The following is a 25,189-nucleotide window of genomic DNA, read 5'->3' as shown; positions in this document are numbered from 1 at the left end:
ATTTTTTTGCTGAGAAATATCACACAATATGCAGAGTAATATTCACAATAGCTCTCCATAGCGCATACAAATTGCAGCTTATATATAGATGTTATAATGTGTTTTACAGCATTAACAACTTAATAAGAATATACTGCATTTAAATTGTAAATACAGTCATTGTGTTTACTTTCAGTGATTAAATTGTGAAACCAGAGATAGTTGGTGTCATCGGTGAATATTATCATAACGGGCTTGCTGAGGCGTAACGCCTGTTTCAAGCCACCAGACAGACACACCTACGTGGGCTCAAATACCAAATAAAAACAGACAGTATTGCTGGTTTTGAGGTTTTCCAAGACCTTCTGAAAGGGCCTTTTGTTTTCCAAATTGCTTTGTGGTTTGAGGTTGTTCACTGTTTCGACCATCAAAAATGATAATGAAAGTGTCAGCACGGCCTTTAACTTTACATCTGAATGCTCCCGCAGCAAAATGTGAAGAAAACACCAGACATAGCAGGCTAGATTAAAATTAGCATGTTCTGAATGGATTGCATGAGCAGAACCGTAGGACTGCTGTGAGAGGATGGACACACAGCATGGATCTAGGTGTGAAATGCGAGAGGATTTCTACTACTAGGTATTAGAGCAGTAGGAAGACCCTCCGCCCACCACCACCACAGACGGTTCTCCCTGCTGTCCTCCGGGAAGAGGCTTTGCAGCATCAGAATCCGGACAGCCAGATTCTGTACTAGTTTTATTCCTTAAGCCATTAGACTCCTGAACTCTTAATAACTAATGGCAGGCAGGTTTGTTAAGAATTTAGCAGATAAATATTAAAAGTTGGCACTGTAAAAGGCCTACCCTTTGTGGTCTGTATTTAAATGCTAGGAGTATTAGAAACAAAATTCATGATTTAGAGGCTTTAATTTCATCAGAGACCTACAACATTATAGGAATAACTGAAACATGGATGAGTGACAATGATGGAGAAGAATATAATATGGATGGTTACACGTTGTTCTGTAGACACCGGATAGGAAAGAAGGGAGGTGCTGTTGCAGTATACGGAAAAGAAAACTTGCAGGCAAGGGAGCTCACTGATAAAAATAAAAGTACAGAAGCTGTATGGATAAAACTAGATGCTAAAAACTCAAACGGCCTAAATGTCAGGGTTTGTTATAGAACACCTAATGTAGCTGCAGAGGAATGCAGAATGTTATATGACGACATCAGGATTATGAGTATTAAAAATGATGTGGTGGTTATGGGTGATTTTAATTTACCAGGGATACAGTGGGACACAGTCTCTGGCTCTTCTGTAAATGAACTCGAGATGGTGGAATTAGTACAGGATTGGTTTTTTACTCAGCATGTTAATACCCCTATCAGGGGGGAAGCCCTTCTTGGTCTTGTTTTCTCTAATAACCAGGATAGGATTGGAAAATTAGAGGTTTTAGAACCACTGGACAGTAGTGATCATATCATGGTTAAATTCAAGGATAATTTTAGTGTCCGAGGAGCAAAGTCCAAAACAAAAGTATACAGTGTTAGGAAGGCTAACTTTAATGGTATGAGACTGAAACTGGAAACTGGATGGAGTTAAATAGCAAAACGGTTGAAGTGGCATGAGAATTTCTTAAAAGCACATTGTTGCAAGTGCAAGAGGACTTCATACCTGTTTCCAGAAAAACTAAATCTAGGAAACTGCAACCAAGGTGGTTTACTAAGGAAATTAAGCATAAAGTCAGGAGGAAAAGAGCTCTGCTCTACAAATGGAAATTAACTAATGATTTCAAAACTAAACAGGAGTATCTAACTTTTTCAAGAACTTTTTGCACTATACGTCTTGCACTGTAACTGAAACGGTGATGTAAACTGGTTTTTGTTACTATACTGCAGTTAATATATTTTTATGTTAGTTCCACATAAATTCTATTTCCTATTCATTCTCTATTTTTTTAAGTTTACGTTTTTTCTAGTATTAACACACTCTGCTAGGCCAATGGTGAGTCAATGCAACGTAATTTCGTTCTGATGTGCACTAACCAGTGTATGTTCTGAATGACAATAAAATGGCTATTCGATTCTATTCTATTCTATTCTATTCTATTCTATTCTGATGATCTTACCTGGGGCTGGGTCAACTCACTGGACACCGATGGCTGATTGCCATTCAACCTCTGAAGAAGCACGCTGTTTTCCTCTGACACTCCTTTGCCCCCAGCGAGGAGCTGCTCACTATAATTTCGGACAGGGCAGGAGTGTGCTATGTGGGGGAGTCACTTCTCTTTGCTTGAACGAGGCAGACACAGATGGGGCAGAATTGAAGCCAAGCTAGATTTTAAAAAGTGCCTCTGCCCTTTTTTCTTTAGCCTTTTTTGAGATAGGGTTTTGTCATTTTGTTTGCTCTGCGTTTGAAAACAAAAAGAAGTCAAAAATCACCACCAAAAGGGACACACACAAAAGGTGGTCAAAGAAGAAAGCCCATTGCAATGGCTCCATGTGTACTGCTTTTGTCTCAGACTTCCATAGATGTGGGTTTAAATCCTACTCCCAGCTGTATGTACTTTGTGTCCTGTTAGGCTCCACCCCTTCCTTCGCAGCCAACACTAACATCAAGCTATATTAAGGAGTGAATTGGGAATAAGGTAATTAGGAGAGTCTCAGCTCCATGTGCAGTGTACCTTGTCTTTCAGGAGTCACTAATTGTTGTATTGTTATTTAGTATATTTTATGATTATTGCCAGGTGTGATGCTTGCACTAGGAGAGCCTACTGTTTCATTTCATTGTGTATGTGCACATTGTGTATGTTACACAATGACAATAAAGTTTCCTTTGATTTTCCTCTCTACATTCAGGTGTGCTGCCGCAGTGTGTCTCTGTGTAAGTGTTTGTGTGTTCCTGCTCAGTGTCCTTTCCATAGTGATCCATCCAACCATTTTCCAAAACACTTATCCTACTGGGTCGCGGGGGGTCCGGAGCCTATCCCGGAAGCAATGGGCACGAGGCAGGGAACAACTCAGGATGGGGGGCCAGCCCATCGCAGGGCACATTCACACACCATTCACTCACACATGCACTCCTACGGGCAATTTAGTAACTCCAATTAGCCTCAGCATGTTTTTTGGACTTTGGGGGGAAACCGGAGAACCCGGAGGAAACCCCACGACGACATGGGGAGAACATGCAAACTCCACACACATGTGACCCAGGCGGAGACTTGAACCCGGGTGCCAGAGGTGTGAGGCAACAGTGCTAACCACTGCTCCATAGTTATCTCTGGCCACTCAAATGACAAACTTGTGATCGACCACACCCCTACTATGGATCTTAGTTGATGAAATTTGATCAAATTTGGGCCTCGTGGAAAAGAAAGGGGGGCGGCATGGTGGTGCACCTCAAAGTTGCAAGGCATCGTTCATCTAAAATAATCACATTATCCATTATTTTGGGTGAAAAGTACAGATACAACAGGATATATTAGGATTAATATACTTAAACGTATGCAGTAGTATTTAGTGTTCTTTATTTGAGCAAGCAGACCCTTTACTTGTACTGTTGAGATATTTACTATGGTACGCAAAATTATATTTCCAGTCAGACGTGTATTCCTTCCATCCATCCATCCATCTCCTACCGCTTTTCAGGGTCGGGAAACGGGAAGGTGTGCATTATTTATATTAATGTACAAACCTGGAAGTACTACAAAGGGCACAATGCAAACTGAAGAAATTCCAGCGTCACCCTTAGCGCGGGAAATGTATCTGTTCAAACAATCGTCACCCCGAATAGCCTATCGGTGCTCCGAAATTTAAACAGACATAAACGTTCTTCAATCAGACGTAGAAATTGGATAAGCGACGTTGAGTTCAACCAATAGAGAGACGACTTGATGAAAACGCTTTCTTTTGTCCCGGAAATAGAGTGTTACGGTTTCATATGTAGTTGGAAACATAGATGAGGTAAGTTTTCATTTTGCTGCTCATGTGCTATATCGACCTAGATCGCAGACGTAGACAGGAATTTGCAAGTGCAAGCCGTGGTTTCTCGAAAATATGCTTCTATGCATGTGTTGTATGAAAAAAAACAACACGAGCGCACATACTTTCATTGCACGTTGCTCAAGGCTATGCCCTAGCGTACCCCTCAGTTAGGTGCAGATTTATAGTTCTTATAATCTTAAGTGTATTTCTTAGCAGGCGTTACGGATGGACACTCTGAAGGATAATGTCGCTGATTAGCTGATTTCAATGTGTATAACATGGTATAGTTGACTTATGGGTATCTATATTTATATTTACCTGAGTGATGGCCTTATTGATGTAGCATCAGTGTCGATCAGTAGATGATTGAGATGTGTCTACTTAATATCAGACATCTCCAGGTAGTTTTCCGAATATAAATGATGCATTAGTTCTCGTGAAATTACGAGAACTTGGTGTATATAGCCTGCTGATTCATGTTAATGATAGTTGCATTTCCCATCCCGAAGTAAATTCTTGTATCGTTATCGATTCCCAGAGGTTATGGATGAAACCCAACGGCTTGATGACTCATTCATGGACGATCGGTTTGAACTAGATGCAGACCAAGCTATAAAACCTCTGGCCAAACTCAGGGTGTTCAAAAATGAGCACATTCCCGAGACTGGTGAGTGAAGTGTGCGTGGCTCTCAGCGTTCTACTGTCTGAATAATCAACGCTTTACATGACAGTGTTAGTTTTTTTTTTTTACATCAGTTATAATGTACGCCTTTGCATTTGACAACTTGCAGCACACTATCGAGTTTGTGAAAGTTCATATTTCTCCAGAATTACTGTCAGGTCTTAAAAATGTTTTATGACGGCACTCTCTGTTAAATGCACACTGTTAAGTAGGATTAATGTCCTTAATCCAGACACTGGCCACTGAGTGAAGAATCTTTAACACCGGTTTTTGATATGTAGTTTTAAAAAAGAAAGGTAGCTGTCTACTACCATAATCAAGCAGCATCTATAGACTTGTTAATTGTGTGAAAAGCTTTTGTTAATGTGTGTTTTTATTTGGGAGTTGCTATAGCTTGGGTTGTTTTGTACACCACACACCACAGCTTGTTATACATGGTGGGCTGGTATCACAGTGAAGTGTAAGTGTCACTGTTGCTAGGCGAAGACAAACTGAGGGGCATGTTAAGCATTCACCACTTCTGTATGCTCTCTTATAAGCTATTCAGATTGAAATGTGAATGCCTCTTAAATGCTTAAATGATGCAATGATAACCACTGAGTACGTAGGACAAATCTGATGAAGATATCTCATCAATTGCTTTTGTAATACATTTTTGAAATTGTGAAGAGACTTTATGGACACCCTGTGTGTGTGTGTGTGTGTGTGTGTGTGTATGTGTGTGTATATATATATATATATATATATATATATATATATATATATATATATATATATATATATATATATATACACACACTTTTTTCTATATTATAATATTCAAGTTAAAACAACCTTTGTATCGGAATCTGTATCATATTGGCTGTTATGTGACAGAATCGGATCGGACCATCACTAGTTTTTATGTTTATTAAGCTGGTCTATTGAAACGTAGATTTAAAGTGTTTTTAAAATAGAAACAGCTCGACCTTCTTTCCACTGATCTCAGTATAGTGGTATTGATCTCAATTCTGAGAAGCCTTGAAAGATATTTCGACTCTCTCTGATTCTCTCTCTCGCTCTCTATCTCACTCAGAGTTACCCCTCTACCTTGGAGAAAACATGATGGGCCGGGACCCCATCTCATGCTCTCTGCCCCTCGATGCTCGATCCGTGTCCAAGCAGCATGCTGTCATCTCTCTCTCCGTGTTTCCTGGTGACAGGATTCATGTCAGCCCTGTTGTGGAGGCACTGGTCTGGGACCTGGGCAGCATGAATGGGACGCGGAAGGGTAGATTCCGTCTGACGCCCCATGTCCGGTACGCTCTGACCGATGGGGACAGTGTGGTGCTGGCCGACCTGCCCTGCCAGTATATTGACACAAGCGAGGTGCTGAGGGAGGGGTCGGCGGAGCCTGAACGGGTCATGGGGGGAGGGGAACTCCCGGCGAAAGGTAGGGGGCGGAGTTTGACGACACGGATGGGGAAGGAGCATGAGAGCACAGAGGGTGGCTGGAGCAACAGCATAAAAAACACTAAATTAAAAGGAAACGTCAAGGGTGGACGGATGGGAAGTGAGACAGTGACCCCGAGTGTGGTCAGGAGCATGAGCCTGTCATTGGCTCAAACTCCGGCATGTCCGGAAAACTTGCATGTTCTTGAATTGGATTCTGACTCGGATGATAGCACCAGAGCAAGGAAAGGTAAGGAATGGGAATTTGCAGTATTCTTACTGATTTGTGTATTCGTAGTACTTGTCAGATGTACAAATGTTTTAGTTGTTGGCCCCTTCCTATTCCAGCATATGACGAATTCTCTTCTCTTTCTCCCTCCTTCAAATGCCAGGTCCCACCTGCTCTACTTTCTTGTCTCCCATGAACAGCATCGTTCCAGAGAGGTAATGGCTACAGCTGTCTACTCGGACAACATTAAATGAACTACAACTTGGTTCAATGATGTCTGATTGTTGCCAGTATATTGTAGTTTGAAGTTGTAGCTCTGGTGTTGTTGGCCAATGTTAGGCTCTGGTGTTGTTGTATATGATGAGTAGGCATGAGAAACGTGTGTAAGCTGTCCTCTGTCCTTTCACCTTCTTGCAGTGAGGATGAGAACTCTGTCACGCCGTCTTCTTCTGTGAAAGACAACAGCCACCAAAGAATGAATCAAGGAGGGAAAGGTCCAGCCACAACTAAGAGGAAACCTCAGATGCTGGTGTATGATAGCGACTCGGAGCTTGAGGAGCAAGAGACATTGACGAAAAAGCACTCTATCACTTGTCTGGGGGACATGGCAAATGAACAGCAAGGGCTGCCTGAGGGAATGGCCATCGATGCCACTCCAAATGGAAGAACTGGACCAAGCGAAGATGTAGGAATGGATAAGAGTGAAGCTGGGCCGTCCTCAGATGTGCCACAGCCTTGTAAGCCTGGCAGCCAAGTTTCCAGTGGTGGTGGAAGCCGCACTGCTGACAGTGAAGAGGAGCTGAAGGACCTTCCACAGAGGTCAGATCATCATTCTTTGGGGAACAATGATCCCAAAAAATCATCCATACAGGATGGCCCCAGTGCAAGCAAGCCAAGCTTCAGCATGGATAGTGACACTGATGTCGAAGGCGAGGAAGGATCAGAACAAGTGGTTGGACTTGGTAGTGGCACAGAAGCCACAGACAAGACCTGTAAATCCCCCAGAACTTCTATGGTACAGCCTGAGGAATTTCATCTAGACAGTGATACTGACATAGAGGACAATGAAGATAATGCACCTATGTCTCCCTCCACACTTAGTCCGAATGTGAAGCCTTCATCCACTACAACGATAGTACAAACAGAATTCCACCGGGACAGTGACAGAGAGTCAAAAGGAAGTGAAGACAGTCCTGGAGAACTGGTCCCACCGAACCCAAAACCCAGCACTGGGCTGACTGAGCCCCTCTTGGTGAAATGCCCAGGGCTCCACTTGAGCAGTGACACGGATGACGAAGCCACGGATGATGATCCGTTTGCAACTTCTGTGAGAGAGACTCAGGGAAAACGTGGGACCCAGCAGCCTGCTGGCGGGAGAGTGGTTGACCTGAAGATTGATTCCAGCAGCGATAGTGATGTGGAGAGCAGTGCCACACAGCTGTTTGCCTCCACCTCAAAACCTGAGCTGGGTTCTCTCCTTCATCAACCAGCCTTACACAGCTCTCCTACAAGAGGGGCTGCACAGGTGTCCTCGTCAGACAGTGACACGGATGTGGAAGAACCGGGATCTGTGAAGCCAGGCCTAGGACCTCGCCTTCCTGCTGTGCACTTGTGTCTTGACAGTGACACCGATGTGGAGGACGGAGGAGAAGATGGAGCTGCTGACACGGTGGACGGGGCCGATGTCTTGCTTGACGTTGCCGGGGGTGCGATGGCTTCCGGTGTCGTCGATCAAAAGTGTTCCACGCCCGTGACATTGCGTATGTATTTTCTAAAATATCTTTTTATTTCCCCTTGTGTCTTCTCTTTCCATACTCTTACGCTTCTGATTTCTGTATCCTCATTGCTGATCACCATCATCTTCTGATACGAGCATTCAGGTCTGTGGTGCGTGCCGAGTTAAATCTGGAGAAATGATTACTGTGCTATTCATAGCACTGGGATCCCATGTAAACTCAGCATTTAATGGTTTCGGTTTGGGTGGAAGTCAAGCCTGTTGCTGCCTCAGGGTAGTTGTTCCTTTGGGAGAACAAAGAGCTGTGATGTGTCGGGGGATGAGCACTTGCAGGTGCGACGACGAAGCCTGAGCTTAATCACATCTCTAATGGCCTGCCCCACCCGGTGCTATCACAAGTTATTTATGAACCGGTTTGGTTGGAGAGCTCAGAGCACGCTGAGCATTTGTTCACTCCGGTGAAACACACTTTTCAAACGAGCCAGATGGTTGAGTTGGCTTCTGATTCGACCGGCTGCTTGTGGCATCTGTTGCCCACGTGGTCACAACACCAGGGTGACAGCAGGCATATCTGCGATGGGTCTTAAACTGCTGTGCTGTGTTCTCTGGCAGTAATATGAGAGAGAACTCACTCGTGAACTAGCTAATTATCGCACAGCTAGCACGATGTTTTTGAGGGCCCTGTTTGCTGTAAATGCCCAAAAATGAAGCTCAAATATGAAGAAGACTGGGGATGTCCTCGTTGACCAAAGTAGTAGCCACGGTGCTGATGTCTCTCAATAAGTCCCAGTTTTTTTTACATTATTTTGGGAGTGTAGAGTGTATGAATTTGTTTGTAGTATTTCAAATTCAAAACGTTTCCGGCTATTTTTTAGCGCTTTTTTATTTTTTAGGTTTTGTACTTAGATGTGTGAATTTTTTTTATGACTTTTTTCTGTTTGGTTTTAAAAAGTATAAGTTTATACTGTAGTGAAAACATTTACAGTAGTATATCATTCATTCTTTTGAAAACAAAATCGGAAAAAACAATACTGTGATTTTTGGTTTTTCAGTTTAAAAAATTAGAACGGGAAAGAGGAAAAATGGGAAAAGAGAAAAAAGCAGGTTTCATGTTTTGTTTTGCTGTTTTAAAACCTGTGAATCACGGGAATCTGTGAATCACGTCTTATTGTTTTGTGTTTGTGGTATTTGCTGTGAATCCAGAGGATGCCAGACAATACGGCATAGACCAGCATAGCTGTGCTAGTCCACTAGCTACACCAGCACCGACCCAGCACTGACCAGCATGGAAATAAAACTGGCCTATGCTGTTTATTTTCAGAAGGGATACGGCTTATGCACTGACCAAGGAAGTACTTAAAAATAATATGTTTGGAGGCTGTGGCAGCTCTATGTGTTAAAAATCAGAATGTTGCTGGTTCAAATCCCTTGTTCAGTTAAGCTATCTCATCATTGGACCATTGAGCAAGACCCTTAACCCCAGTTGCTCCAGGGACTGGCTGACCCTGCTGTCTGCTCTCCGCCAGTTTCGTGAGGTGGCCTCCTGGGCTGCTTTTCCAGCTCTTCCTAAGGAGGTCCTGCATGTATAAGTTTTGCATTCACATTCTGATCAAACTGCTCCTAAACCATTTCTACCGAGTTTCGGTGAGGTGGCCAGGTCATGTGATACGACAATATCACTCTCCTTTGTGTGTGTGTCTGTATTATGTTTATATTACATTGTGGGGAACAAATGTCCCCCATAATGCAATTAAAAACCTGTTGTTTTGATGTTGTGGGGACCATTTTTCAGGTCCCCATAAAGATCGGCGAATGCAGTCAAAAAAGTAAAAATGCCAAAAGTCTCGTGTTTTGTTTGGTTACTTATGGTTAAGGATAAGGCTGGGTAGGGGTTAAGGTTGCCATGTTTGCTTAGTGTTCCTCTTAGAAATGAATGGAGAGTCCCCACAAAGATATAATGATAATTACAGACCTGTGTGTGTTTGGGTTCAGGTGCAACTTGGCAAACCCAAGCCATGCAACCATGGCAATTATTATATTAAAGTATTAAAGAAAGCTCTATCAGAATCTGTATCTGTACTGGCAGTTATGTATTGGAATGGGATCAGAACTGAAAACTGTGGATCAGCCCATCCGTAATAATAATACTTTATAAAGAGCTGGGCTGAAGAGCTGATCTTTTCTCTTACCTACTGAATCCTCTGCATATGATTCGTTCCTTCTGCAGTACCGGAAATGGACACTCAGCTCTTCATCTCCATGGCTGACCCTTTCAGACGTAAGTGCTCTCTCTCTTTCATTTCCCTCGCTCTCAGCTCTTTCGCATGACACCTGTCCCGCTGCCGTTAATGTGAGTTTTGTATCATTGGAATGTAATTGCTCTTGTTCAGACCCGTGATGCACTTTCTGCCGGTGATTTAATTGGGTGCTACATAGGCACCCCCCCTGTAGACCCGTCAGAGGACTGCAGTTTGCAGCAGTGTTTTGCTCCTCCAGGGGGCACCAACTCCTGCATATGGTGCGTGACTCTCTCTAAAGGCCAGTCCATATATCACTTTTCCGCATGCGCTTTTGATTGTGGACGTGGGGACATGATGTAAATTTTGTCATCGGGGGTTGGCTGCCGACGACTGCGTTTGGTGCCCCTGTAGCCCAGATTTTTATGTCTAGGGGAAACCTTGCACCCCCATGCGTGTCGACTGCACATGTGCAAGATAATTGATTAGGTACTTCCAGTAGGTGGCAGCATGGGTTTTCACAGATCGGCAGTCAACAACGAAAGAGTAAGGGAAGTATCCCAGGCTAATTTTGCCTTATCGTAATTCTACCCAAGCTTTGAATAAGTAACTATTTATAAAAGTTTACCTATTTCAGTACACTGCTTGTATTTGTTGCAATACATCTGCCCTCTACTGGTCTGGTGGAATATGACTGCTGTATGCTTGCACTGTCCGCAATCCTCAGCATCCATAGCCAAATGTAGAATGAGTACAAACTGCCACATGGATGACCGTCCTCAGCCCGAAAGCGCATGAAAGCACATGTGGAAAAGTGAATTATGAGCTAGGCTTAAGGATAACTCGCGCTCAGTGTGGTAAGTGCCCACAGCTTTGCAGTAGCTTTATTGCAGTCACTTTATGGCCTCTTGGATTCTCGCAGAGAGCTGATGATGTCTAAAGCAGAGTGAGAGCACTTTGTGCATCTTGTGCCCTCCAGGCCTGGTTTCCTAACACTGCACCAGCAGTCTGAATTAATCAGCAGCTCCTGGGAATGATAAGGGAAAAACTGATGTTTTCAGGATGTGAAATTGGGTTTTATTTGTGATTTGAAATGACTTTGCAAGACTTCATCTTGTACATTTTGTCCCTAATTTTTGTCATCGAAAAAGTCATGTGATAAAGAGAGTGTACCCTCTTTCAGTTATGTGGATTTATATCAGGACATTAAAAAAATTGGCCATGTTTTACTTAAAGTCATGTCTTTAGTAATTTAGAAAAGCATTCATAGTGTATTATAATACATTCATAAAGCATTATAAACATGGCTATAAATATTTAGAAAAAGGCGTAACACATTAAACCCATATTTATTATGCATTATGACTGGCTTATGAAGCTCTCATCTATAATGAACTATAGATACCTTTATGGCATCTATAGTGTTTTGTACATGAGCCTTCCAATCAAATTCCTTCCTTCCTTCTGGCTCCCCACCCCCTTGTGGCATCCAGGACATGCGTCCTCCCATGTATTGTCATCTACCATTGTACTGAGTTCCAGTTCCTACTGGTCTTTAATATGAAAAGCATTACCTGATATGTCTGTCATTAGCTTTTTGTAAATATGGGATTTTTTTGTTGTTGATGCTAGTTGTTCAAATATATGTATAAAGCAGGTCTCAATATTAGCTGGTTTGATTTTCATATTGTCCCAGTCTACGTGTTTTGTAATGTTGAATTTGTAGATATGTATAAAAGAAAAAATTGGAGTCTTGGAGTTGTGAATATTATTTCAAAATATTTCAATCAAATAGTTGAGTATGCTCCACCCATGTATCAAATGTGGATGGTAGAAACTCTATTTCCTTGTATGGGCGTGACCCGAGACAGAGCTACAGTTCCCCTTTGTTTTTGAACTGAAGTCCAGACCTCTAGTGTGTGTTTCATCCACACATTCTTTCATTTTTTTCTGACACTATTGACTAAGAAATGGGAGAGTAGATAATGATATCCCTGGTAGAGAATTCTGTTCAATATGTACCCAAATAATCTCCTTTTTGACCATCCATGCCATCTTTGCTCAAAGCTGAGAAGCCCAGTAATACCATTTTAGCTTAGGCGGGCCTAGACGTCCTTTCTCTTTAGTTGCCTTCAGTATTTTCAACTGGATTCTAGGTCTCCTATTTTTCCAAAAAATTTTTGATATACATTTATCAAACAGCTTAAATGTGCTTTGTGTACTAGAATAGGCTGGGACCGAAATAAGAAAAGTCATCTTGGTAAAATATTAATTCTAACTGACTCTATCCTCCCAAAAAAGGTAACACATCCCATCTGTTTAGGTCAATTTCTTCAATCAGTCTGTTGTAATTTGTGGAGAATAATTGTTGATTTTGGAGTAATAACAACACCCAGATATCTGAATTGCCACCTGAGATGGACTGACTGCAATTTTCTTGGTCAATTCAGATTTCCAATTTTTTGCAAGTGTGACTGACTGATACTAATTTTTGCCGATTCCAATTTTCTTTCCAGGAACTTATAATTGACAGCACATACAAACACAAATCAGCTTTTTTTTCAGTGCAGAATTTTATTTTCATAATAAAAGAAATTGTTAAACTTTACATTTCCCCCCAAACTGCATCACTAGTAAACTAGATTACGATGCTTTTTCATACCCCGTATGGACATTATAGTACAAGGAGTTAGTTTTGCTAAAACATTTTTAGGAAAAAAACCTTAGCTAGCTCTGCAGTTTTAATGATTATTCCTTTTCAACTTTATCTAATATATGTTTATATGTTTAATCGGTTATTTTACCTCTGTTTCACCACGTTTTTGTGGTGGTTCCCCCACAGTTTACTTTGGCTTTAAATATATTGCAAATTGTGAGCTTTATGTCACCTTCACTCACAGCAAAGAACCTCCACGCTAACGACATATTAGCATGTGGCTGTGAGCGTGCCCGTGACTGTGAGGCTATTACCTGCGCTGCTGTGCATATAACCTGTAGTGCATGCATAAAACGGAGCAGTTCTCTATCGGAAATGCATGAGACTGGTCGGCCAGTCTGAGCCGATCACACTGAAAATCGGCTAATTCCGGTCCCTGGCGAGTGATCGATGCATCTCTAGAATCCCTGCTTAGGTCTCCTGAAAGTGATGAAGTCATCTAGTTGAGAAGACCAGTCACCAGCTATCATCATGGCTTCAGATTTGTTTTTATTGAACTTGCACTATATTCATGAAGGCTATTCAAGAGGGCCAGGACAGAAGTTATGGGGTTTTATAAGAATAATAGTACGTCATCAGCAAATTGCGCTAGTTTGTGCTGGACCTGTCCTTCATCAGATATACCCTGTATGAGAAGATTACTTCGTATTAATTCAGCCAGTAGTTCAATGCTCAGAGCAAATAGGGAGGGTGACAGAGTATCTCTGGCATATTCCACCTCCCAGGGGAAGATAAACAAGGGCGATGCCCATTTCCTCTAACTCTAGATCTCGGGTTTTTATAGAATATCTTACTCCACTTCACAAATGTCTCATTAGAACACATACAGCTGAGGCTCTTTTTGCAGAAGGTCCAGTGATCCCTATCAAATGCTTTCTCAGCATCTAAGCTGAGCATTGATGGGCTGCCTCTTCTGGCTGCAATTGCTTGCAGGTTCAGGGCTTTTCTGAAACTGTCAACTTCCTGTTGGTTATTATCTGAGCTTTTTATCGTCTGTAATGTCCTGTTGGATTGAGCTTTTTTGTATCTGAAAAGATAGCAGACGGCTTGTTCTATTTCCCATTTCATAATATCTCCGGTTAATGAATGCAATGCTGCCTCTGCATTGTACATTATCTGGTCATCTAATTTTTAAAAACAATCTCATAATTTGTTGTTTGTTGATGCTCTATTTCTCTTAATTTCTTTTTCTACTTTAACTTGTTGAGCTAGCCATGGTTTTTTTCACTCTGGAGGAAATGGAAAAAATATTACCCCCCATCACTACTTGCCATTATCGTTTAATGCAATATAATTTATTAGGTCTATCTGTATTTCTTGTTGAATTTCTTCGTCATGTAACAGTGACACATTTAGTCTCCAGCATTTGAATTGCTTCCTTGGTCCAATCCTTATCTTTAAGGTGACCGAGGCATGATCTGATATATTACATTCACTGGTCTTATAAAGGTCTGTGCCAGATATCAAAAACAGATGCAATGTAGATTAACTACCATGCATCTGTGATATCAAAGTAAAGTCCCTTTCCCTGGGGTGTAGGTGGTGCCTAAATAGTAGTAGATTCTTTGGATAAAGAACCTACTTGTCTCAGAACACAATTGAAGTCCCCTCTTATTAAAATGATCCCCTCTGCTTTATCAGAGTAAAATATACAGTTTAAAATTTATACAGTTGCTATGTTCTTAAAAAAGTCTATGCAATCTTCATTTGGGGGATATAGATTGAGCAGTGTTATTTTAGTACCACCAATAGTTCCCACTACCAAGACCTATCTACCATCCATCCATGCATTTTCCAAACCACTTATCCTACTGGGTCGTGGGGGGTCCGGAGCCTATCCCGGAAGCAATGGGCAAGAGGCAGGGAACAACCCAGGAAGGGGGGCTTAAAATAAGTGCTAAGGTCACTCTGCTCTGTTGAAGAAGGCCATAGATTTTCCTCTCTTTTCTTCCCCTGTATCGCCCCTTCCATCTGCTCCCGCTTGTCCACCTATGGCTCGATATTAAGCTTCTGAAGTGTCAGTAGAGCATCTGTGAGCGTCGGATAGGTCCTCTCACCAGACTCCGTGAAGACTTTTAACTCTGTTGGAAAAATTAGTTTTGCTGTAATGTTTTTTTTTTGTTGTTTTAGTTACTTTATTAAGGGGTAGCATGGGACTGAGTGGGCTAAGCTTGTGTGCCTGTAATCAGAATGTTGCCAGTTTAAACCCAGCCTCAGTACGTCTGCGGGTGCTTGAGCAAGACCCTTAACCCCCAGCTCCCTGGGCGCCGCTACGGGTGGCAGCCCTTCGTGGACAGCAGACTCTACAAAGAGCAAGTTGAAGGAGGCATAAAAAGACAATTTCCCCACGGTGATCAATAAAAGTATCGATTGTTATTATTATGGCCTCTCACACATGTGCTCTCTTCTTTTGCAATTCTGGGGAGCAGCCATAGTGAGCAGCCATAGTGAGCAGCCATAGTTGAATGAGGTGTTTGTGTTGATATGCTCTGTTCGGTTTTTGTCAAAAGGGCCACTGTGCGTTATGGTCAGACATCGCCAACTTGGTCATGTCTGTCCAAAGGACATTGTTCCAGAAGACCTGTGGTTTGTTCAGATGCAGCTTTGCAAACCTAAGCTGTGCTGCCATGTTCTTTTTAGAGAAAAGAGATTTTCCCCTTAATCTAATTGTATTGTCATGAACTTTAACGTTTGACATGCTAACTGTAGAGTCTGACATGTAGGTTCTTTTTTTTTGCAGTTTCTCTGAGCGCTACACGGTCTGATCTTGGGGTGAATTTGCTGAACTGTCCACTCCTGCCAACTGTCCTGAATGTTTTCCACTTGTGAATAATCTTTCTCATTCTAAAATGATAACTTCAGATTGTTTGGAAATGGCCTTATAACCCATCCCAGATTGTTGGGCAGCAGCAATTCATGTGTTGTTCATCTGAGGTTGTAATAACCTAAGAACCAGAGGAAGTCCTGATACATAAAACCTTACATTTGAAAGAAGCTGTACTTTGTTTTTCACATAACTGTACATGCTGCTGGTAGGAATGACATCATCTCCTTTTACGTCCAGGTCCTCCGATACCACCGGTATTCCCAAGCAGGCCTTCTGAAGGCGACCAGGATGACCTGAAAGATGACGACTTCTTCATAGCAGAAACTCAGTCGTTTGTGTCAGAGGCTCCAGGTGGCAGCAGTACGGGGGGCCCAGCAGCTAAGCTGCCCTCTGTGTTGAGCAGCCCCCCATCCTCAGAGTCCTCCGCTCCTCCAGGCTTTGAGGAGCAGCCCACCATGGCGTACTCCTTCCAGCTTGGGCTGCCAGACAGCAGCCATGAGTGCCCTGGCTCCTCTAGCCGGCCGGCACAGTTAGGCCTCATTGCGGAGGATGAGCTGAATGCCACCCAGGCATATGCAGCAGACACTGTTACTTTAAGCAGCGGTACCGTGGAGATGGATAGAGACCTGGATGCCACCCAGGCTTACGTCATGGAAGCTGCTGGGGAGGCTGCTGGGGCCGTGCAAATTTGCGCTGATGACATTATGAATATACAAGTGGGGAGGGGGGAGGACCATCAGAGAGATTTCCAGGCAAACTCCCATCTCTCCACCGCTGACACTCAGCCGGTATCTGTTCTGGAAGCAGTGGGAGTGGCAGAGTTGGTGCCTGAGGAGGAAGAGGATGGAGTGAAAAGTAGTCAGTTGCAGAGTCAAAGGGGGTCAAGAAGAGGAAATGAGGAAGACAAGCAGCCTGGTAGAAGCACTAGGAGTCAGAGGCGAGCTGCAGTTGATCAAGAACCCCAAAAGAGAGAAACAAGAGGGATCTCAAAGGCAGGGGGGATGCCGACGGGGAATGGGTTGAGAAGAAAGGCTGTGCCAGACGAAGATGTGGACAGTGATATGGAAGCAGAAGGGAGCAGAAGGACAAGGGGGAGAAAGAGTCAGAAAAAGGGGAAGGACAGGGTGATGAGGTCCAGGGGAACAGAAGAAAATGAAGGGGATGAGGTAAGAGGAGAGGAAAGGGAGAACAGTGAAAGAAAAGATGGCAAAAGGTTTAAAAAAAAGAGGAAGGAGCAGGAAGAGAGGGAGGAAAGAGAGAGGCTGGAGAATGAGAGGAGGGAACAGGAAGAAAGGAAGGAAAGAGAAAGGCTGGATAAGGAAAGGAAGGAGCTGGAAGAGAGGGAGGAGAGAGCAAGGCTGGAGAAGGAAAGTAAGGAGCAGGAAGAGAGGGAAGAGAGAGAGAAACTGGAGAAGGAAAGGAAGGAGCGGGAGGAGAGAAAGGTGCTGGAAAAGGAAAAGGAGCGAGAAGAGAGGGAGGAAAGAGAGAGGCTGGAGAAGGAAAGAAAGGAGCAGGAAGAGAGGGAGGAAAGAGCAAGGCTGGAGAAGGAAAGGAAGCAGAGGGAAGAGAGAGAGAAACTGGAGAAGGAAAGTAAGGAGCGGGAGGAGAGAGAGGTGCTGGAAAAGGAAAAGAAGGAGCGAGAAGAGAGGGAGGAAAGAGAGAGGCTGGAGAAGGAAAGAAAGGAGCAGGAAGAGAGGGAGGAAAGAGCAAGGCTGGAGAAGGAAAGGAAGCAGAGGGAAGAGAGAGAGAAACTGGAGAAGGAAAGAAAGGAGCAGGAAGAGAGGGAGGAGAGAGAGAGGCTAGAGAAGGAAAGGCTGGAGAAGAAAGAGAAGGAAGAGAGGGAAGAGAGAGAGAAACTGGAGAAGGAAGGGAAGGAGCGGGAGGAGAGAGAGAAGCTGGAAAAGGAGAGGGAGGAGAGAAAGAGGCTGGAGAAGGAGCGGAAAGAGACTGAGGAGAGAGAGAAACTGGAGAAGGAAAGAAAGGAGCAGGAAGAGAGGGAGGAGAGAGAGAGACTAGAGAAGGAAAAGCTGGAGAAGGAGAGGAAGGAGCAGGAAGAGAGGGAAGAGAGAGAGAAACTGGAGAAGGAAAGGAAGGAGAGAGAGAGGCTGGAGAAGAAAAGGAAGGAGCAGAAAAGGCTAGAGAAGGAGCAGGAAGAGAGGGAGGAGAGAGAGAGGCTGGAGAAGGAGCAGGAAGAGAGGGAAGAGAGAGAGAAACTGGAGAAGGAAAGGAAGGAGAGAGAGAGGCTGGAGAAGAAAAGGAAGGAGCAGAAAAGGCTAGAGAAGGAGCAGGAAGAGAGGGAGGAGAGAGAGAGGCTGGAGAAGGAAAAGGAGAGGGAGGAGGAGAGGAAGGAGCAAGAAAGGCTGCAGAAGGAGCAGGAAGAGAGGGAAGAAAAAGAGAGGCTGGAGAAGGAGCAAGACAGGAGAAAGAATGTAAGGAAAGGAAAAGAAAAACATGGAGAACAAATGAAAGAAGATGAAGAGGATTTGATGAAGGAAAAAAAGATTAAGAGAAAATCAGCCAGAGGAAAAAGGAAACAGGAACAGGTTTGCAAGGAAAGAGAGAAAGATGAGGAGGAGGATGAGGAGGAAGAGCAGAGAAGCTCCAGTCAAGGCAGATGGAAGAGGACCAGGGGAGGGCTTGCTGTAGCTGACGAACCCAGGTCTTGTGACAATGACACAGCCATGCCTGAACCCGAACTGAGGCGGGGAACCAGAGCCAGCTCCCGGTGTAGCTTGGTTGCCTCAGTCAGCTCTGAGAAGTCCACATCTAGCATTGGCACACAGGGGAGAGGCCATATCAGGAAGGGCCAGAAGGGAAATAGTCAGAGTGAGTACACCACTCTCAGTGTGCAGGGAGAAGGAAACCTGGCCTCAAATGGGGAAATGGGGAGTTGTGCAACATCCAGCTCCATGGGAACTTCTGCAGAAAGGGCCATGCAGACTGAAATTGTGCAGAACACCAGGTCCAGCACCACAAAGGGAGCTGACACAGAGGACAAGGAAACACATCACAGTTCAGCAAAAGCAAGTCAAGTTTTGGAAAAAGATGTTCCAGGGCCGAGTATGAATGATGGAGGAGTTTGCAAGAGTGGTAAAGTTAGTCCCTCAGATACAGCAACTACTGAAGCTGACCAGACCATCAAGGACTCGGAAGCTGATGGCGAAAAGGTGCTGCATTCTAGGTCAAAGGGTCGGACCAGGTCCCAAAAACATGACCTGAAGGGAGTTCTGGATGACGGGGAACAGACCAACACTCTCAAGGTGCCTGTGGACAGGCGGAAATCTCATAGGACTGGGAAGAGGAGAGGAGAGGAGCTAGACGGGGATGAAATGGGAGAAAGGGGGGTGAAGGGGGAGATATCCCAGCCTGCTGTGAGGAAAGGAATGTCAGGCGCAGCCTCTGCGAAGAAAATAAAGCAGGAGGAGAGGGAAGAAGACCAGGGGGATCAAAAAGAGGAGCAGGATAGTGCAGGTTCAGTACAATTGAAGAGCAGGGGGAGGCAGACCGTAGCCCAAAGGAAGAAGGAGAGCCAGCTAGAGATGTCAGAAGAACAGGAGACCAAGGATGAGACTCTTGACCCCACCTCTGAACAGGACAGGCCTGGTATGGACACAGAGGTAATGATCTGTCTATGATGCTGATTCATTGAGTGATACTTGCCTCCCATGTACAGTCAAATTCTTTCAGCTACTCTGTAGTGCTGTAGTGTCCCCGGGAGGCCCACCCTCTCAGTTCCTGGAACTGTCTTGGGGTTTATTGTTTTTTTACCTGTTAACTCCATGGTATTAATTAACAATATATGTTAGGGATGTAACGATACCAAAACTCATGGTACAATAATATCGCGACAAAAGGTTCATGGTACAATAATTATCACGGTATAAAATATGAATTATTACAGCTGGATCTTTTAATCAAAACACAATCTGCAATTCCGAAGTATTGTTTTCTGCCATTTTTCCACCAGGTCTGTTTTCACCACGTGAAATATAGGCCATGCCCATACATACTAACGATCTAAATAATGCGTGAAAACAGTGCACGTGTAACACTTTTAACCCTATTTTGGGTCCACTTAGTTGTGCTACTGGCCAGTTCTAGGTTCGATGGGAGTGATGGGGTAAAAGATAATGACACCTCAAAATTTAGAATAGCAATCTTTAGTAATTATTTATTGTAGAACATGAAGAATCATGAATACATTTACATTAGGGCTGTCAATACATTAAAATATTTAAACGTGAGTAATCACACAACTGTCCATAGTTAATTACAAATTAATCGCAAATTAAATCATGAATTTATTCAACATTTACCATTAAGGGATCTTTTCAGCTGTTAATATTCTTATCAATATTATAGTTGGCAAGGCATGATTACATTTTGCAAATGTTTGCATTTATTATTGGAAATCAATTACCAACAATAGACAACAAACATTGTCCAAAGGTCATCAGAAACCCTTCATCACTTAAGATAAACTCAAGCCCAACAACAGATCGGCATGTTGACCTGCTAAATATTACATATTATTTAGAATACAATTTCGGGGTGGGTGGGGGATCTCAGTTCTAAATCACACAGACGCATAACAGCGCAAAGGTGACTAATATCACAATATTGTTCAGTTCTATAGCGATAGTCTTCACCCTCACACAAGTTTGGCTCTGCAGTTGTTTGCCCTTCATTCTCCACTTCACTACTTGTAACTGTACTGACCGAGCAGTGCAAAATGTCGTCACCACTCCAAACTCAGCTGGCTATATGTAAATCGGAGGAAAATATGATAATTTTGTGAAGATCTGTAAAGACGTGGTGACAATTTACTACAAAAAGTATGTGAAAGAATTACGAATTCCAATAAACTTGATAAGCCTACATCCAATCTCGGACACTGAAGAAAACTCCGGAAAGCGTACCATTTGACCGGAGACATACACTCGTAGAGAATGACTTTGAGGAAGATGTAAATTATGCAGTTAAGACATCACAGAAGTGTGTGACTGGCTGCCTCATTCACATATAGTTAAAGAAATACCTAAATGAAAAATAATAAAAATAATTAAGCCATAAATATATAGTTCAATTCAGTCCATCATATCCTAACTGCACACATTGTAAGAAATTCAAAATTCCCTCTACTTATCCTTCACAGTTGCTCCATGGGTCCAGCTCGTCATCCTGCTATGAACTCTGTTCGGTGGGTCCCTGTTCGGTGAAGCACATGCAGGAATATCCGTTCCAAATCTTCGGAAGTGTCAATGTAGCACAGAAAAACATTTCCATCTTCCTTTTCCTTTAGTTAATTTTAAAAAACCTTCTTACACCACATAACTTGCTGAACTTGATTTTACAGCTTTTCTTTTTACCGATTTCTAAATCCTTTGGCAGCATTTGCCTTCCTCAACCGCTTCTGCAAAAAACAACCCGCACTCTTCACGTTACTTGGTGACATCACCTCACAATCTGCATACAATGATCTTTTTTCTTGGGTAAATTATCGTGTTAAGATACTGTAAATGTTTTTGTTTTTATTTGACCAATTTATAAGTTATTGTTGTAATAGTTGTTTTGTAATGGATTTAAGGTGGGTTACACACAGCTAATAGAGCACAAAGCATTCGTTAATGTAGTATGTATTTTGTGAGGCCTGACTTATATATGCGAAACAACCACATGAAATCTTGGTTGATATCGGAACAGTCCGACAACGGTTTTGAGGTATTTTTTATCGCGATATCACAATATTACGTTTATCGTTACATCCATAATATATGGAAGACCATCAATGCTGAGACACATTTGACATTTAACAATTAATAACCTCAGATTGTTATGAAATATTTAATTCAGTGTTAATCATCCAATCTTCTGTTAAATCCTGCATGTATTTCTGTTCTGCTTCTGTATGTCTTTGTCATTTGTCATTATAAGTTTTTACTTTAATCTGGCAGGCAATTTTGTCTCCCATAGTGAATGTGGTGTAATCCAGTTAACATGACATTCCATGCAAACACACAAAAGCATTAAAATGAACTAGTCAGTGGCAGTGAGACTCCTTCAGCAGGAGATCCAAGTAGCAATAGCACAGATATCTCTGACAAAAATAAATATGCTGAGCAACCCCTGTTTAATGGTCCCCAGTGTAAATAGACCGATTTTCAGACTGTGCCAGATTCTGAATTTGCCATTTGTCATTCGCCACTAGGGGCAGCATTGAGACAGAGAGGTGTCTGTGGTTGGTGAAAGGATTGGCGTCAAGTTACTTGTGACCTCATGGCTGCATTATTATATTTAGTTGCACAATGCAGCCCCATTATGGAGCTTTTTAATCTTCTGTGTCAAACATAGTCATGGATTAGTTGTAGGTATTCTGCATTATAGGTAATATTTTGGTTTCTTGATTAACCCCCCCCCCCCCACCCTTTTCTTTTAAGGTACCACAAACTCCGGTGGGTAGGGGTTCCCGAAAACGTGTAGCCTCAAGTAAGTCCCCTGCAATCAAGACGCCTCGCCGCTCCTCTATACAGGCCACCTCTCCCGCTGTCCTAACCGGAAGCCCTCAGGCTCCTAAGGTGGGTCCCTCCCTCGCCCTGCTCAGTGGAGCTGTGGTTTTGTGTGCCATCGCCCATCAGGAGGCTAGCAGAAGTGCTTTTTGAGATTCTGAGCGTTACGGATTACACTTTCCTCTAGGTGACACTGTTTTTAGATAGGACGCCTAGCGAGGGCATCAACTTGGCTCAGTGGGTCAAATCATGGGTAAAGACCCCTCTACTTGTCCTTCCCAACCCAGGTGCTGTTCACCTGTGTGACGGACGAGGCCGGTGAGGCTGCTCTGTCTCGCCTGGGAGGCAGCCTGGCGAGGGATGTGGCCGACATGACCCATCTCGTCACTGACAGGGTGCGACGCACGGTGAAGTTCCTCTGCGCCGTGGCTCGTGGCGTTCCCGTGGTCACCCCCTGCTGGCTGGAAAAGGTGAGCACTTTCAGGAAGCTGTGCGGAATGCCGTGACGTCATCATTCAGATTATGCAGTCGTACATATTTTCTAGGCCAGCAGATGGAATAATGAGGCCTTTCAGTGAAAGGCCATCCTGCTATTACTCTTCAATGATTTAAGCTCCTTTAGATCCAAATTAATAATTCTGCTCTCCATCTGACCTACATCCGATGTCCATTAATTTTTAAAGACCCAACGTTACTCTCTCTCGCTCATTTAGTGCAGTAAGAACGGCGCATTCCTCTCACCGCAAGCCTTCCTAGTGAAAGATGTCGAGCAGGAAAGGAAGTTCAACTTCTGCCTGGAGGAGGCCCTGCAAACGGCACGTACCCAGCCCCTCCTACAGGTACTCTCAGTCTTCCCACTCCTCCCACCCTGCTGCTCCTCCTTGTTCTCCCAGTCTTGTCACTGCTCCTACCCGGCTGTTCTTACTGCTACTCCCTGTCTTCCCACTGATCCAACTCTCTTGCTCCTCCTGGTTCTCCCAGTCTTGCCACTGCTTCCACCCTGCTGCTCCTCCTGGTTCTCCCAGTTTAGCCACTGCTCCCACCCTGCTACTCCTCCTGGTGCTCCTGAGCCAGGAACATGCCATTATGAGTCGCCTCTGGGCCTCTTCCTCAGGGCTATGAGATCCATGTGACTCGCTCTGTGAAGCCCGATCCGGCCCAGATGAAGGACATAATCACCTGCAGCGGAGCTCGCTACCTCTCCAGGATGCCCACGGTCCTCAAGGTGAGGAGCCCTACCCTCCGTCACCCCTCAGTGCTTCAGTATGGGGAATGGGAGGTTGCTCACCATTTAGGGATGAAAGTATGGAAATAGAGTCCCCATTAGCTCCCCTTTAGTCTCCAACCACCCATCTTCCAGCCACTGAAACAGCAATTTATAGGCACCAATTAGCCTAAATGCATGTCATCAAACTGCGGGAGGGAACTGGAGTGCCTAGGCGCAACTCCACATATGCTGATAGGAGGTGGGACTGGAACCTCCCTCCCTCACCCTGAAGATGGGAGGCCACAGTTCTGCCCGCTGAAGTGTTTCCTTTGGATTTCACCCATCTCCCCGGATGTGGTCTGGTTAGCTGAACCCCATTGAGGGCTGTGTTAGCTGACGCCTGCGATGGCGGGCGGCTCCCCTCCTGTCAGTCGTCAGAGTGCTGACCCACTTGCCGCGTGTCTCTTTAGCCGCAGACGGTGGTGATCTCCTGCGCGGAGGATGCCTCGCTCTGTGGGCCTGCCCTGGCCGCCTCCATCCCCGTGCTCAGCGCAGAGTTCCTGCTCACCGGCATCCTGCAGCAGAAGGTCGACCTCGTCACTCACAGCCTCGTCGGTGCCGGGTTCGGGGCCCCCGAGAACGTGACTCCCAAGGGACGACGCAAGCGATGAGGATGGGGGGGGGCTGGGGGGGGCTGGCTTCTTCGGATGTAGCAAGCTGCAGTGTCCCCTGGGGGACTTTGAAGATGTTTGGGAAGAAGTGAGTCGGAGATGAAGAGTCTGGGGACTGCGGTGACGTTATGGGGAAAGGAGGACTCAATGGCTATGTTTAGCAAGCCTAGAAAGTTGACCATCTTTCTTCTTGTCTGGTATTGGGCCTTTTTTATAATCCTTAGTCTCACTGTGTGATTTCCCCACTTTTTTGCCATTTTAAAGTGACACTTTTTACACACATTATTAGTATTTTATGAGGATGAATGACCGCTGATTGTAAACACTTTATTATGTATGACATCACTCCTTCCCACCTGCCTCTGGCCTCTTCGAGGTCAGCGTGTCTTTTGGAGGCAGAACGGTGTGGTTCTGCCAAGCTGCTATGAACCAGTCCAGCTCGCACTGTCTGATTCCGAAAGGTTCTTATTCTGTCAGTGAACCTTTTTTATACTGGACAGGGAAGGAAAACTGGAGCTTCTGGGTGTTTTCGCACATGTAATTACCGTACCAGTCCTGTATCGCCTAAGAACCGCTACTCTTAATGATATGTTTTACTATTAATTACAATAGCTGTTTCTGTATCTAAATAAAATCTGTGAATGTTATTTTTTATGAAGTAGGTTGACCCTACCAGCACCGTAAGTTAACTAGACAGCCCGCTCCTGTTGGGGCTGTGTTGGCCATTGTCATAAATCTGTTACGTAAAGATATCCAAAACAGTCTGATATTGATTTATGCCTCTGGGACGGATTTTCCTTTTAATAACCAAATATGCAGTCATATTGCCCCAGGAGGCATTTCCTGCCAAATCTAATTATATAAATTATTGCAGAAATGCATTTCTCTTTTTCCCCGTGAACATTTGAGATTTTTGGGTTTTGAGTCACCTGCATGAATTAAACCTTTACCCTTGTACAAAAATATACTATCAGACAATCTCA

At 43.9% G+C, this 25,189-nt stretch overlaps 1 protein-coding gene across 2 annotated transcripts; it reads left to right on the top strand.

Annotated features, from left to right (window-relative positions):
• Window positions 1–3,812: 3,812 nt before the first annotated feature.
• Window positions 3,813–25,189, top strand: mdc1 (mediator of DNA damage checkpoint 1). 2 transcript variants are annotated; one of them, XM_049026018.1, is made up of 12 exons: window positions 3,813–3,944; window positions 4,504–4,632; window positions 5,723–6,328; window positions 6,471–6,522; window positions 6,725–8,067; window positions 10,270–10,320; window positions 16,060–19,439; window positions 22,260–22,397; window positions 22,616–22,798; window positions 23,042–23,167; window positions 23,443–23,553; window positions 24,006–25,189. In XM_049026018.1, exons 2-12 carry the CDS (start codon window positions 4,509–4,511, stop codon window positions 24,204–24,206), a joined length of 6,315 nt encoding a protein of 2,104 aa, XP_048881975.1. In that variant the 5' UTR covers window positions 3,813–3,944; window positions 4,504–4,508; the 3' UTR covers window positions 24,207–25,189. The 2 variants fall into 2 exon arrangements, with proteins under 2 accessions (XP_048881975.1, XP_048881973.1); XM_049026016.1 differs by lacking the exon at window positions 3,813–3,944 and adding an exon at window positions 3,955–4,136.

Source organism: Brienomyrus brachyistius, chromosome 9 (genome assembly GCF_023856365.1).
Source record: "Brienomyrus brachyistius isolate T26 chromosome 9, BBRACH_0.4, whole genome shotgun sequence".
In the NCBI taxonomy this organism is placed as follows: domain Eukaryota; kingdom Metazoa; phylum Chordata; class Actinopteri; order Osteoglossiformes; family Mormyridae; genus Brienomyrus; species Brienomyrus brachyistius.
The sequence above is the reverse complement of the archived record's forward strand: the minus strand, read 5'-3'. Positions and strand labels throughout refer to the sequence as shown.